Raw genomic sequence first — 17,031 nt, forward strand, 5'->3', positions numbered from 1 at the left:
TCACAAGTATGCACAGCTCTGATCCAGAGGGACAAAAGTTAGAAGATATCAAGGTTGAAATCAAAGGTCCCATAGCTTTTTGAGGCTACAGGAGCAGTGAATTCATTCCCATTGGCTATTTTAACCTTCCGCAACCAAAGTCAGGTGCCCAATCACACCTTGGTGAAGTGAGGAAAGCTGGAGTTCAGTGCTCAATATGAGGCCTTCTTCAATGGCCATATAAAACTATATATATATATATATATACAAAACACACATTAGTACACAAACAAAAGCACACATGCAAGCACACACACACACATTCAAATCTGACCTTCTTGTCTGCAGTGTGATAAGAGCGGCCATCCAGTTGCACTTTTCCTCAAAGGAGCCCTTGGTGCTGAGACCTATGCCCATGTGGTGATCCCGAGGCACTATTTCAAAGGCGTTTTTCTGATCTACAATAGACAAGGACATAAAAAATATATAATTTATAATAAAAATCATCATCATAACAATAATATTGTCCATTTTTACAGCACTTGCCTTGAATTCATTTCACATTACGTGTAATATGAATAAGACACAGGAATACAGTATTTAAAACAATCAATTTAAGTTACAATAAAAACACACTAAAAATACCATTTTAAAAAAGTGTAACATCATTCACAACTCGCATACCACTCCCATCTCACCCCCACCCCACACATCAATGCACACACACACACACACACACACACACACACACACACACACACAAAGTCTGGGAGAAGGATCTGCAGCTTAAAATAACGTTCAAACAAATATGTTTCAAGATCAGATCTGAAAGAAGTAACAGTGGAATTTTAATAGTGAAACAGTGTCTGATATTTTTTGGAAGGGATTTCAAGAACTAAGGTCCGTAGTACACAAATGTTTGGAAACCACTTTGTAGCACTGGATTTCAAACATGCGTGTGTCAGACAAAGAACACGGACCAAGGTAAGATGGTGCAGAACTGGTCAATGAACTGAAACACATACAAGCTATTTTGAATTTTATTTTCTGTGATACTGGAAGCCAGAGGAAGTTATGTGGAGGGGTTGGAACTGCTGGACTAAAATGGGGAGGAGAGAAGTGTGTGTGGGTCTGCAATGAATCTGACTGCTCAGTCATCCTTTCAATGACACAGTAAAAAAAAAATATATATATATATATATATATATATATATATATATATATATATATATAAACTACTGGCCCAATGGACAAGTAGTAAGAGCATTTCCACTTGTCAGTCGGGTGGGTATTTTGAGCCCGGCTCTTCCTTTCCTACCTTCTGTGTCATCCCTGTCCAGAATCTCCACTTTGCGGATGAGGTGTTTCTCCTTCAGCTTGTATTCTGCAAAGGGGCCGGCACCAGAGGTGCGCTTGGAGTTGGTGGCATTCTGCTTGCACAGGATGATGAGGCCGTCAAACAAGAACACGTGGCGCTCTGACCACTTCTTGGCCCCCACTTGCTTGACTAGGACACCCTCTGCAACATTATATAGATATATGTACATACAGAGACACACACACACACACACACACACACACACACACACACACACACACAGATGGATGGATGGGTGGGTGGATGGACAGAAAGGTAGATAGATAGATAGATAGATAATATATATGGACAGACAGGTAGATAGATAGATAGATAGATAGATAATATATACTAAGATTCAAAGATGCTTGCAAACAGGACCTGAAAAGTACAGGTATTGATGCGCTGTCCTGGGAAAGCCTTGTGGATTCACGTGGACCCTGGAAATCTGCCATTCAGAGAAGGGTGAAACAAGCAAAGAGAAGCCGCATTGACTTGCTGAGGAGGAAAAGAGCCACACGCAAGTCAAACTCTGTAAAGCAAGCAGCATCTACCTATATCTGTCCCACATGCAGTAGAGATTGCCACTCCAGCATCAGTCTATACACCCACAGCAGGAAGTGCAATGCCCGGCAGTGACTACACTTCTGGTGCAGCCATCGTCTCTCAAGACGGAAGGAGGCCACCGCCAATGACAATTATATATATGTGTGTGTGTGTGTGTGTGTGTGTGTGTGTGTGTGTGTGTGTGCATCCTCTGCAACATGTCACCTAAACAAATGTCTTAATAGACAGACAGATAGATCACCTAAATGAATGGCTTTTTATTCATACCAGGCATCCCACAGATGTGGCCAAACAGAATTGCATACTTTTTTCCAGAACTTTTCCAAACCAGGCTTAAACATTTCCATACCAAATACAAAGCCAAAAAGATTCCCAAATCTATCTGCTACACTTCTGAAATATGCCAGCCAGGAATTTCACATCTTTTTGTGACAGAACGCAGAAGAGACTCACCCAAGATAAATTCACTACAACTCTGCCAAATGTCCTTTCCCTCCCAGCCATCAATATTGCGTTGCAGTTCTGTCATTTTCTGCACTTGAGCTTGGCGGTTGGACCGACCGTGTAACCTCAGTGAAGTTTCCCTGAAACACACATTTGATGCAACCCAATGAAAGAAAATTGTAAAGCACAGTAAAGAACAGCTATGTATGTGTGACAAGATTATGGAAGAAAGAATATAATTCTGTGCATTGCCCAAAGAATTTTTGCCTATCACAAACACACACTCACTCTCTCTCTCACAAACATACAAACATGCACACACACACACACACACACACACACACACACATACACACACTCACACACGCAAACACACTGTGACACACACCCACTCCCACCCACCCACAATAACTTACAAATATATAGAGCACCCCCAATTATCATGCACGCACGCACGCACACACACACACACACACACAGAACCACTGAATCGTTTTTTTTTCTTTTTTCTTTTAAGGAACATTTGAAAGGCTTCCTCCAAGTACTTCAGAAGACAAAATTTCATTCCTATAGGGACTGAGTGTACCAAAAGCACCACTTTTTAGCCATTTCCTAAGGTATTTCCTTCATAAAGGGAATGGGACTTGAGAGTCTGTTTCAGTCTGAAAACACTTTCATACCTTCACAATCACAAGTAAAAATGTAAATAGTTTGCTACTTTCCAAGTCTTCTCTTTGCTACTTTCCAAGCAGAGACTGAGTCTACCAAAAGCACCACTTTTTAGCCATTTCCTAAGGCATTTCCTTCATAAAGGGAATGGGAATGGGACTGACAGTCTGTTTCAGTCTGAAACCACTTTCTTGCCTTCACATTCACATGTAAAAATGTAGGTAGTCTGCTACTTTCCAAAGCCTTCTCTCAGTCTCATTTCAGACCATAGTCTGAAGAATCTCATACTTGTCCCTTTCCTTACCTTTCCCTGTTTCTGCTCGACAATCAACCCCCCCCCCCCTTCCCTTCCACCCCCCCCCCTCCCCCCGATGACCTACCAAGGTTTCCTCTTTGGTATGTTGCCACTGAATCGGCGCTCCAGCAGCACTTTGAGTGATTGCAGCAACCCATAGGCCTGTTCTAACACCTCCTGGTCCTCCCCACTGGAACTTGTGTCAATCAACGCCTGCACAGCACACCACATTGTGTTGTATTGTACTGCTTTTGTGTGTGTGTGTCTGTTTTTGGGTGGGGTTTTTTTTTCACTTTTTATTGCATTTTTAGATAAGATCGAATAAGATTCAACTTTACTGTCTGTAAATTTACTGAAATTAATCTTTCAGCTCAAGTACATGTGGCATTAAACATATAAAGCACACATTCACTTTTTTTAACCTGAACACTTACCAAATATGCATCACAATAACTTCAGTAATAAATATATAAAGCACACAATCACTTTTTCAGAACATGAACACTCATCAAAATATGCATCACAATAACTTAAGTAATGAAATTATCGTGGACTTGGTAAGAAAAACGCGTGCCATAGACAATGAAATAAAAGATCAGCAAACATCCATTTCCTGCTACACATAAACTCATCCACTCACATACAAACACACCCAATCACATCCCTCCTCTGTGGGAGTTTATTCAAACTTGCCTTATATCAAGATCGGATTTCACAAAACATGAAAAAAAAAAAGTCCGATAGTTTCCTTTTCTGTAATTCATATTAAATTTTATCTAGCGTAACCATGTTAAAAATATGAAATGGAGATAGGTGCATGCAGAACAGGATTAGATGTAATGAAATGAAAGACATGAAGGCAAAAGGCAAACTTAATGGCAAAAATCTGTCAGCTTTTCTCCTTTCTTCAAAATCTAATAATAACAGTATTCATCATCATCATCATCATTGTCGTCATAATTTCAGGTGGCAGGATGACATCGGAGGACCAGCATGGTGAAAAAGAAAGGCAGGACCAGAGCGAGGCGATGTTCTGATGTGCCACCAGAACCTGGGCTACATCTTTGACAAGCTGAAGATATGGATGGAGACCCAAGGACATCTTGGCCCTCGCCAGAGACCTGCTGGGACTGACAGGTGGGCAAGAAAGCATGGAAAAAGAAACAGGGATAAAAACCCTTTGGGCAGACAGCATGCATCAAATAAAAAAGAATGTCCCAAGTCCTGTGGCCTTTCATATATATATGTCAGCATTTCCACACACCCACCTTGATGACTTCAAAGTAATGCAGACAGTGATATACTGGGCCCATCAGAAGTTTGGGAAGCACATACTTCATGGCATCTCTGAACCCATGCCCTCCACATTTCTGCACACAGATCACACAAAGATCACTGTACTACAGTGTCAACACAATATCCAATAAAATGTAGCACACTGTAACAAAAATGATTATCATCATGATCATGCCATTAACCTTCTTGTATTTGGATTCTCTGAGGCCAAACTCCCCCTTGTTTTCGGATTCTTTTGGTGAGTTTAGCCTTAAAATGGGTATGTATGGTTCACACTTCACCACAACCAAAATAAACCTCTAGAGTCACAAAATTCTGCAGGTATGGTCACGAGGCTTTGTTCTGTTATGTGAGCAAGATTTTGTGTGTCTAGATGTGAAAGGTCATGTCTCAGTCACCAAAATGTCACCAAATATGTCACATGTGATGATGACAATTCTAATACAGCACACCAACATGCAGTTATCCCATGCACATGCATGTTAGTGTTGTAAAATGAAAGCTGCTGTTTACCTGTCTGTCTTCCAGTACAGTCCCCATAGGTAATCCAAATAATGTCACACAACTAGTGTCAATTGTCACAAATGAAGAGTTACTGGAGATAGTTTCAAGCACAGTTCCATGCTGTTCTTATGTCTAAGCACTTTGTACAGATCTGTTTATATATATATATATATATATATATATATATATATATATATATATATATATATACACACACACACACACACACACACACAGTGTATAGCTGTACAGTAAGGATAGTGAGTAGAGTGTTACTGCTTAGTGTCCCAGAGTCACTGATGTCACCAAAACTACAGGTAAGCACACACACACATGCACACACACATAATCAAAAACAAACTGTCCTACTGTTGAGCATATTCTGCTCATAATAGTCATGGAAACAGTCATTCCTGTGGAAGCAGAGAGGTACCTGGCAGAAAGAACACATAAATGATGTTTCTACGCATCATCCCCATCATGTTCAGCACAGAAAGATAGGCTCGCATTTTGTCAGGTGTTGCATTCAACTATAGGGGGTCAGGTGTGCCCTGGGCTGCTTGTTTTTGTTGGTCTCTTCTGCTGTTACTTGAAAGAATGGGAGGGGTATAAACAAAAGGAAATAATCCAGAGGGGTGGCGGTGCTTGGCAGCTAATGCACAGGACCCATCGGCTATTGAAATGCAGCCACGTTGGTAGGCTGAGTAGCCGGTCGCCATGTGGTTTGCAGAGTGGCGAGTGGCACACTGTCCTCAGGATTGCTTTCACCACTTTCTTCTCCTTGATCGGAGCCTAAATGTACATCAGAATCTCCCTTCTTTCTTTGTGAATGGAAGTGGTGCTGGCATCCAAAAATAGCGACTATAGTGGGGAAATCCCCACCAACTTTTAGTGCCTGTTGAGCACCATCACAGTGTCAACATTTGATGGAAAAGTACCACACACATGCAGCCAGTGACTGCCAATGTGAAACCGTGCGTGCGTGCGAGCACTCCCAACTCCTTCCGCAAAAGGTTTAAAACAAAAGATCACCTTAATGCACACAGTATTAATGATCATTAACAAAATCTAAAGACCAAATAGCACAGGTAAAAAAAAAACTTTAAAAAAAAAAAAAAACAGCAAAAACAACACCATCAGCAATAACCAAAATGTATGAATAAATAACAGTGTGAAAAAATCATCTTGAACATTATTCAACATGACTTTTATTATATAGTTTCAACATAAACAACCATCTGTCTTTACAAACTGATATCCACTCTTCAGAAGAAACATCAGATAGTGCAAAATCAGTGAACGTTCACTAATAAGCAATATGTCACATCATACTTTGCAATACCATTACCAATCACATTACTGACACATTTCCAAAGAGGATGCTGTGGCATAAAAAAAAATGTTATTACTGATATCGTACTGACACATTACCCATGTGTTTTGGCATAAAAAATGCTATTACTGATCAGATAACTGACACGTTTCCAATGCTATTACTGATCAGATAACTGACACGTTTCCAATGCTATTACTGATCAGATAACTGACACGTTTCCAATAAGGATGCTGTTTAACAAATTCTATAACACATCCAATCAGTGGGAAGCTAGAAAGGCAGCTTGCCTTAAAGCTCAACTGGTTTTCCTTGTGCACAATGATCATACTCAGCATTTCCTTGGTTATAAAATCCTTTGACACTTCCATCATATTTTAAACATTGCATAGATCTCTAAAAGTAAGCAGTGTTCAAATTATTTATGTATTGTGCATAGATCTCAAAAAATACAATATGTCCTTACAGTATATTTCTGAAATTAAGCAGATTTTAAAATACTGTCTGTTTCAAAATATAAACAATATTCAAAAGTACTTTTTAGATCACTGTAAACAACACAAAAAGGAAAAACCGGCAGAGAACATTTGAAAACCTATAACAATAAAAACTACATTTCCTTAAAAAAAAGCTGGATTCCATGCCATTCACTGTAACTATATTGACAAGAATCTACACACACATAGCTACATCACTTTCTAATCATATCTTTTGCACAGTAAAGCACAGCACAACAATGTTACCTCTAACAAATCACAGACATCATCCCTCTGTAACAGTGTGTTCAGGCGTTCCTTTCCACATGGTGACAACATATCGTCCACATAGCGCTCATACACATTGAACTCTTCTCCCTGAAACATGAAAGGATAGCAATGAACAATTCACACACCGATAGCAATTAGCAATTCACACTTAAACAGATAGCAACAAACAATTCAGAATTTATCACATGTTCTGCTTCACTTTTTCACTTTGCCACTGACACCTTCACGTAGGAGTAAAAATAAGGAACACACACACACACACACACACACACACACACACATGCATGCATACAACCGTAGAGTCACCTCAGCCAGGTCCTCAAAGCAGACCCCCACTTGGGGAAGCTCATTGTCCTGAGCCACCTCCATCTGCTCCTCCACAGAGCTCAGCAGTTTGGCCGTAACCTCGTAGATGTCCAGAATATTGCTGAAGATCACTTCCAGGTCCTACACAATCACACACACACACACACACAATCTGTATTATTGTATTGTATTGTGCTGGACTGGACTGCATTGGATTGCATTGGATTGCACTGCATTGCACTGGACTGGACTGCACTGGACTGGACTGGACTGGATTGGACTGGTTTGGATTAGACTACAGTAAAAGTGCAGCACCGCCCTTTTTTTCTTTTTCTTAGTGTGTGTGTGTGTGTGTGTGTGTAAGTGTATTTGTTTTAATTAATTTTGTAATGTGCACACTGCATGTGGGACCTCAGTTTATCATCTCATCTGAAAGACTAGCATCTAGACCAACACCACCCAAGGTCTAGTTGAAGGGGGAGTAAAGATCCTTGTCTGTATATATATATATATATGAGACTCAAACCCATGGACGCTTGCTTCCAAGTCAGGTGCGTTACCACCAGGCCACCGCTGCTCCACCATGTGCCAAGCGGCAACAACCTGACAAATAACCATCCTCCTAAAACTAAGTTCAACCAGAATAGTGATGAAAAGTTCTTTCCAGGCCTTGTAAGGTGACTGACATACTATCTTTTGCTGGTGACAGCAGTCTGACATGTATTCATTTACTCTCCTAACCTCATTTTTCTTTCATGTTGAACCTTGTGTATGGAGAGAGTTACTGCTCTTTATTGTCTGTAAATCATTTACTCTCCTAGTCCTAACCTCATTATTCTTTCATGTCAATCTGACTTGTAAGTTCCATCCCTGAAATTCAATGAGGTGAGATGGATCACTACAACATCTCCTGAACTCAATACATGTCTCTTATCATTTATCATCTATTTTTATAAAGTGCTATGGTGCATGCAATTAAACGCTTTGAAATACCACAAAACTCAAGCAATCAAAGTGACTGAAACTGATGAGTAAACACAATCTCTCCTCTGTTCTTCCTGAGATTACTGCCATATATGACTGAGATTAATGTCTGTGGAAGTTACACCAACCTAGCATTCAAGCATTTTATGCCTTTTAAGCATTCATATTGAATGACAGACATACACTGTTTATGTGACATACACCACAAATGAATTTCTCTTATTATAGATATGATGAAAGTATTCTGTATTCTGTAGTCAGTATGCCTACCTTCGATCGAGGAAACAGATCAGCAAACGGTGCACGGAACACTTTGATGATCATGTTCAGGTCCCGTAGGTACTGAGTCTCCTCCACAATGAAGTCTTTGACGATGTCCTCGTAGGTCATGGACTCTCGGCGGACAGGCTCGTCCTCGATCATCATGGCTGTCACATCCTCCTCTTGTGTGAACATGTCCACCAACACCTGGTGGGGGACAAAAAAGAGATTTTTTTGGTTGGGTTGGGTTTTTGGATTTTTTTGTTTGCTTTTTTCTTACTGTGTCAGCCTCACATGTGTGTGTGTTCTTTGACTTAATGTCAATTCACACTGTGTGATTTTAGGCAGGAAACAAAAAGCTTTAAGCTTTTTTAAAGGAGCAAAAACCTAATTTAAAGTAATCAGCAAACTTATTAGAAAAATCTTAAGCAAAGTGTCGATCCGAACTGTGCAGCAAATTTTCATAATTTTCAACAATGACAAGAAATGACCGTAAACATCTTCAACAATCTTTCCAATTGCATCTGTGAGTGCGGGTGTGTGTGTTTCATGAGTTATTATGGGGTTAACCCTAGATACACAGCCTTCTCTGTCTCTCCATCCATTCCTCAACATATTTGACACAAAAGATACATTCACAGTATGTATAGATCTGTGTTAAAAAAAATCCCACAAACATACACATTCCACCAAAATAATACATCCCAACAAAACATCACTGCACATCTACTCACATACAATGACAAACAAATAACATAACAAAATTACATTGTGACAAAAAGTAAACAAATAATAAATATATTAATAAACTAATCCAATACAAAAACTGAAATAAGATGAGCAAGCTCACCTGATCTGCACATATTGCCACTTTGATGTCCTGAGAGGTAATCTCAGTATGACGGATATTCTTCACATAGATCCCAGTGAACTGTAACAGACATCGTCTGACTCAAGCAAAAAACAGAAACTTTTCTTTCCGTTCATATGCTCATGAATCAACAAATTACAAAGCAAAATGAAAACAAACGAATGAGTGACCAGCACACCATTCCCTGATCACCAAAAGGCCCTTTATTCAGCTTGGAGGACAATCTGTTCATTCAGAATGATTGTTAATGGTTATAAATCAACTGCACAAACAAATCAAATGTGACTCACATGCAATGACACAAAGTCTTGCCACTGTAAAGTACGTTAATCATATAGGCGAAATCTCCCAAACTTCATTTGTGTACCTGTCCTATGTATGTGTCAGGATCAACACAAATATCTTGAGGATTTGTGTTATCAAAGGCAGAGATGTGTCCATGAACACTGTACATCAATTTATACCAACTGCTAGCAGCAAGTATGCACATGTGAATATCTGCATTAGCATGTCCAAGTGAGCGTTCACATGCATAGGTGCATGCATGCATTAGTCATTTCAGTGTCTGTTGTGTTGTGTTGTGTTGTGTTGTGCTGTGTTATATTGTTCGTGTGGAGGGTGGGGGTGGATATAGGGAGAAGGGAGGGGTGTGGGGGGGTGTTGGGGGAGGTGGATGTGTGTGTGTGTGTGTGTACATCACCACAACTGTATCATAGCATGTGCATGTCGCGCATGTGTGTACGTGAATGCTATCAGAAATAAAGAATATGTGTATGTAATTGTAAATTAGGTGTTGTTCAACCTGAAGTATAAAATTTTACCTGTGACAGTACAAAAGTCCGTATATTCTCTATCAGAGACATACACAAAGAGCCAGCAAAGAGATCTATAAATTTCAGCCTTACCTTCAGAATGTCAGCAGCAGTATATTCAATCACAGCCACAATGTAAACTGCAACATTGTAATCCACACGGTATCCAAGAACCTCCTGAAAACAATGAGACATGTATATACCACTTCAATCTCACTTTTGATTCATTTGTGGTCTCAGCAACTTACTTCACAAAGCTCACAAAAACAAAGAAATGTTACAGTGATTTACTTATTTCACAAAGCCCACAAAGAAAAGAAATGTTATTTAACTCATACAAAATAAAAAATCATGTGCAGAGATATCTTATTTTTTAACAGCTACTGGCAATGCCAACTTTATGCATGTACATTACAATTATGACATTGTGGTTGTCGTTTAATTTATCTTAGCGCCTATGTAGAGTTAATAGCTTTTTCTTATCTTTCACAAGTGAAACAAAGAATGAAATAATCATATTGCATTTTAAAAGTAAAATAATGCATGGAGTGGAAACAGAAACAGGAGTGGAAAGACGGACAAACTGTTTACAAGTTTTCAACCGACATATAGTTTAGAAGCTGCAAACCATTTTCTTCTTTATCTTGCAGTTTGAAATGCATTCACTTAATACCCTTTTTATCATTACCATTTATGAAACAGCTGTGTAATAAGCCAGCCTAGTTTTCAGAATAAAGAATAAAGACTTTTTAATGAAAAACAGTAAACAGTATGGTCGTACAATACCTACCAACAGAGTTCTCACAGATGTGACTATGAACAGAAATCCATACTTTTTACAGACTAGACTGAAAATTTTCCCCAACACAAAACCAAACTGAAAAAAAAAATGTGTCTGCTATACTGCCGATAACAGAGACTGACGATTATAAAATTTCACCGCTTCCCATTTGTTTGTTTTTAGGAGTGGTTTATATATATATATATAATACATTAACTGATTAAGCTGTACGTTGATCGGCACTGTCATAGTTTCATCAAAATTCTATGAATCTACCGGAGCCTGAAGGGCAAAATATATTTTGCAAAGACTTTTCAAGCCCCTGGAAATGGTTTAACTTATTTTTCAAAGAGTGTGTTTGTGTGTATGTGTGGGTCTGTGCTTTTGAGTGCGTTTGTGAATGTGCGAGAGTGAAATTGTACACAAGTGTCAGGAGAGATATGTGTACGTGTGTGTGTGTGTGTGTGTGTGAGGGGAGGTGGGAGTGCGGGGGGAGGTGGGGTAGAGGATGAGGTATGTGAGTGTATGCATGCCTACACTGTGGGAGCAACAGGATATTGGAACGTGTATATATATATATATATATATATATATATATATATATATATATATATATTTATATATATATATATATCTTTGTATGTACGTGTGTGGGGTTGGGGGTGGGAGATATGGGCGTATGTGTGTGTGCTTGTATAAGTGTTCATCTCTGTGAGTGTGTGTTTGTGTGTGTGTGTGTGTGCCGTGGAAGCTGCGATACGTAGACTAGAAATGAGTGTGTGGAGGAGGGGGTAGAGGAGGTGCAAGGTAATGTGTGTGTGTGTGTGTGTGTGTGTGTGTGTGTGTGTGTGTGTGTGTGTATGTGTGTGTGTGTGCCGTGGAAGCTGCGATACTTAGACTAGAAATGAGTGTGTGGAGGAGGGGGGTAGAGGAGGTGCACGGTAATGCGTGTGTGTGTGTGTGTGTGTGTTGGAGCTCATGTATGTTTATATGTATTTGACTGTGCTTTCATATATGTGAAACTGCATGTCTGGTGCATTTCTGTTATGCATGTGTGGGTGTATGTGTGAATGTGTGTCTTCATATTTTACATTTATTTGCTTATTTATCACCATTGTTGTCTTATTTATTTATTTATTTATGTTTTATTATTATCATTTTATTAGTATTACTAATATTATTACTACTACCTTTTTCTATATTATAATTATTATTTATTTATTTATTTATTTATGCAAGCTTATCTATTATTTATTCCCCCGTTGTGTGTGTGTGTGTGTGTGTGTGTGTTCTCAAGGCCTGACTAAGCGCGTTGGGTTACGCTGCTGGTCAGGCATCTGCTTGGCAGATGTGGTGTAGCGTATATGGTTTTGTCCGAACGCAGTGACGCCTCCTTGAGCTACTGAAACTGAAACTGAAACTGTCAAAGACGTTTCCAGGCTTCCATGACTTTGTACCAACCCTGCACAATATCATTTCCTGTCAGCTCTTAGAAGCAAACAATACTTTTAATTCTCACACATCAACACCAATGCCATTCACCTACCAAGAAAACACACGTACAACATGCCCCTCTCCCGAACCCACCTTCAGCACAGGCTGGACTTTCTCTACAGGCAACAGCAGGCTGGAGTTCTTCTTGCCCTTCTCCAGGGCATTGCGGGCGTCGCGGATGGCCCACTTGTCTATGGGGTCGGGGAAGGTCTTGTGCACCCGCTCCTCCACATCCTGCACTGTGTGGGGCTGCGAGGAGCACAACAGCTGCAGCAGCTGCAGCATCAGGCTCTCCAGGTAGTCCATGGCATCCTCCTTCGCCGTCAGGGAGGGGTGCACCTGGCGCTGCACCTGTGTGGAGGACACAGGTGACAGGGGGAGGGGGGTGTGGAGCGGGGGGCAATGTGCAAGTTAGTGTGTGTGTGTGGGGGGGGGGGGGTTGTTTTTTATTATAAAAAAAAAAGAAAGCAAACATTTAAAGATACTAAAAGTCCGAGAAAGAAGTAATGTTTTGTAGGCTTTCTATTGCTTTCCAAGTTATTGCTTTACAAAATGTTGACCTATTCAAACTGAATAAAAATGGCTTTAATAAAATAATAATAAATAATCACAGCAATTAATTTTTAAAGATAAATAATTCTTAAAGAAAGCAGAAAGGTGCATCAAGTCAACTGCTATCATCATAAAAATGACACACATCGAGTAATGGTGCGTAAAATCATGTCAAAAAACTGTGTCAGGGATCGCGTTAACGCATGTTTTTCACGTATTTGACGCATTTTGATTTTCGCTGACGCATTTTCACAGCGCTCACGCGTAACACTTACGTAAAACAACTTTTACTCCAAGCCGTATCAATGCAACTTTAGGACTGACTTGGCAGCTAGGTTTGCGATAATGAATCAGACGGTACAAGACAAAGTGTCTGTGCAGGCGGAGCACTGCGAGATGCCTATGTGACTCTTAACAGCTACAGCCAATTAACAGAGTACGCACGCACACAACACTGCTTAGCTGGCGTCATTACAGGGCGTGACCAGTTTCGAGAAAGCCTGCAAAGTCGTCATCATGGATTATGACGCAACATATCCTGATTTTGCTGTGCTGGCGAACATTGCATTGACAGTCCCTGTCAGCTCTATTCCTTGTGAGAGAGGTTTCAGCTGGCAAAATATGATCAAAACTGCTGACCGATCAAGACTGACAGATGCGCATGTGCACACGCTGTTGCGCATTGCAATGGAAGGTCCAGTATTGAGCCAGTGCAACGAACTGATTGTCAGGGCTTGCGGTGAATTTCAGCGCCGACGTGAGCGGTGAAAATGGGTGAGTAAACCTTTGATTTAGTGTCATAGGTCTGACGCAATTCTGACTCTAACTTACGCGTTTTTTTGCCGACTTTGCATAAGCTGCACGCGTTTTGAAAAAGTCTAGCGCGATCCCTGTGTGGGTGCAGAAATTTGAAGAAAAAAAATGTTTTAACCACAAGTACTAATGTTCTACTATTTGAAATTTCCTACCTATTCTGAATATCAAAGTAAAGACAAAATGGTAATGATGACAGCAGGCATCCCAATCAGTGATTCTTCCCCACCACCACTGTCACACTGATTCATGATTGCAGCTACGCAATTTTTTCTCCAATGAAAACTTTTTATCATTTAGCTAAAGTAGAACTTGTGAAAGTTGTTTGTTAATGAACAGTTCAAATCAGTTTGTTCAACCTCTGCCTTCTTTATGATATTTAAAAAATCAGAATCCAACCTGCTCTTTTACAAGCATCTTTCCTGTTTTAAAGCTAATTCTGTCCATTGTATCCATGCACCTTGCACTGTATCAACAGGTGCATGGAATGTAAGCATACCCACTGAATGGTGAATGCACTACCTGCAATGGCTGCAGTGACCAAATTTCTGAAATTTCAACAGAAAACATGCTGTAAATGTAATCCATGTCACAATGACAGACAAAATTAATAAGGAAATACTTTTCTTGTCATATCACTAGTAGTATCCAACAACTGCCACATATACATAATTATGCTAAAAATAGTACTGATCAGAGTTCTACATTACTAGTACTAGTCTTATCTTTCACAGTTTCAGCACATTTTATAACAAAACCATGTAACATATACTGCCAGTGATTCAAGTGAATCGATGAGTGATACCACTTTCTGACTAAATTATTACATGACCCAGTTGAGGTTTGCAAGTCTATGACACTTAATCTATTACTCCAACTCAGAATGTGCTGAAAATATCAAATATGTCAGTAAAATGATTCATAATGTTGATAAAAATAATCACCAGAGAGACTCATCCAGATGTATAATGAATGAATTCATGGCTTTTTACTTACATAGTGTTTCGTGATACTCATCCCCACACTGACAGATAACAAAAAATGAGTCACACAAATCAATCTAAACCTGCATGATAGTTAAGTCTGTACATGTGAACTATGATGCATCTGAGTCCAGAAATTGGTTCTCAAATATGTACTAATATATGTCCCACCTCCCTCCATCAACCATGCCAAAGATCTACAAGCAGTGACACCTGCAGTGTTGGTAAAAAATAGTAAGTGAAAAACAATCTGAAATACCCACACAAATAATGATGTTCATAACCGCATCCTAAGTGCAAGGTAATCAGCTTTTTCTCCACACATACAACTTCCGTATTCAAAGGTGTTATTGGTAAAGAGCTGGTCAGGGATAATTATTATCTATATAAAAAAGAAATCCAACAATGATTTAATGTTGGCAAGTGAAGTCATATTTTTCAAATGTGATGCCTGTAAATAGCACCAGTACAGTATTAATTACTACAAAGCAGTTATGTCAGTGCTTTAAAACCAACATGACCAACAAGAATAATAATTATTACATATACTTGATCACATACGTTTTTTAATGCTTTACAAAAATGGAGCACAATATTTCATACTCAGACTAAATGTAGAGAACTTAAAGAGACGTGCATACCATTTTACTTGCAAGACTTTGCACTTGGATATTCTAACTGACAAAAAACCATATGTTTTGTTGTTGTTTTTAAACAGTTATCACTCTTTCATTAACGTTTTCTTTGATTTAAACAAAGCACAAAATGAATAAATATAACTGACATTTATCCATGTACGGAGAGTAATCTCCTAATCACTTCCTCCTGTTGTTATGGTAACGACATCATCTTCAAGCTTGGGAAGGGTACCATATTCTTTGATGAGATCCATTATTTTGTTGTTGTTTTTACACTGAAGTCATTTGTCACATTTAAAGACCAGAAAAATTTCTTATAACTGTTTTCCATGTTCTGATGAAAAATGTGTTTTGCTTTTCTTTTTCTTTTTTTTTTACTTTAGATATTTCAGTTATGTACACAGTCTGAGTTAATGATATTTGTTATCAAACCATTAATACCATGCATAATAAACTCTGTCACTGGCAGCTGTATGTTTTCTGTCCAGAGCAATCATTAGTTTGGTATCCAGTAAGTATATAATCCATCTCAAAATATCAAATGTTGAAAACTGAGGTGATTTTTTTTAATATCTTAAAAAATAAATAAATAAATAAAAAATAAAAAAAGATGGGACCGATGAATGGATGAGGGAGAGGTGAGAGGAGCTTATCTTTTCATAGCTCTTTCTGTAAACTGTTGAGAAATGTGTGAATGCAAGGCAGCCTGCTGAATGTGTAGTATGCATGTATGCTATGAAATGTGAAAGTAGAAAAAACAGACAAGAGTGAATCATACGTTCCGCGCCAGTCATGTGACAAAACAGCATCCTCTGATTCTGAATCATGAAGCTCTGCAGAGTACGTGCAGTTGTACTTACCCCTCTTAGTGCACTGACGAAAATGCCTTTCCATTTCGTAGCAATCTCGGATGAACACCCACCATGAGAAGGATTATCGCCTGCAGAAAGTGCGGGGAACATACCGCTTAAATGCGATTACCCTAAGGACAGTTAACTTCGAAAAGTAAGTATTTGTCTGCAACTTTCTTCCCTGCCATGTTTAACATACAAGGGACATAACCTTGTAAAATTACAATCGGGGTCACAGCTGCACAACATCAAGTCATCGTGTCGGATGTCGTCACAGCCCAACAATCGACTGAAAAAGACAGAAGACCTCAAGCTCCGATCACCTCACATGCTGTCTCTAATTCACACCGTTGAAGCGGCACATTGTCCCCAGTTTCACTACGCCAAATGAGATTTCCGCATTCAATCACAGGAAGTACAACTTTGATTGACTGCGCATCTGCAAGATTTACTTTTACGACATATACCAAGTAG

At 39.3% G+C, this 17,031-nt stretch overlaps 1 protein-coding gene across 1 annotated transcript in view; it reads right to left on the reverse strand.

The window, feature by feature from the left end:
- The window catches only part of LOC143296219 (son of sevenless homolog 1-like), a 41,012-nt gene extending 24,045 nt beyond the window's left edge, over positions 1–16,967 (reverse strand). The window contains exons 1-12 of the mRNA XM_076608038.1: positions 16,567–16,967; positions 12,814–13,071; positions 10,539–10,622; positions 9,613–9,693; positions 8,772–8,969; positions 7,518–7,658; positions 7,188–7,298; positions 4,580–4,681; positions 3,397–3,524; positions 2,357–2,487; positions 1,298–1,498; positions 314–437 (exon numbers count right to left, since the gene is read on the reverse strand). Coding sequence (XP_076464153.1) covers positions 314–437; positions 1,298–1,498; positions 2,357–2,487; positions 3,397–3,524; positions 4,580–4,681; positions 7,188–7,298; positions 7,518–7,658; positions 8,772–8,969; positions 9,613–9,693; positions 10,539–10,622; positions 12,814–13,071; positions 16,567–16,668 — 1,661 coding nt within the window. The 5' untranslated portion in view covers positions 16,669–16,967. The remainder of the gene's footprint in view (positions 1–313; positions 438–1,297; positions 1,499–2,356; positions 2,488–3,396; positions 3,525–4,579; positions 4,682–7,187; positions 7,299–7,517; positions 7,659–8,771; positions 8,970–9,612; positions 9,694–10,538; positions 10,623–12,813; positions 13,072–16,566) is intronic.
- Positions 16,968–17,031: the final 64 nt, after the last annotated feature.

This window comes from Babylonia areolata, chromosome 21 (assembly GCF_041734735.1).
Source record: "Babylonia areolata isolate BAREFJ2019XMU chromosome 21, ASM4173473v1, whole genome shotgun sequence".
NCBI classification, from domain to species: domain Eukaryota; kingdom Metazoa; phylum Mollusca; class Gastropoda; order Neogastropoda; family Buccinidae; genus Babylonia; species Babylonia areolata.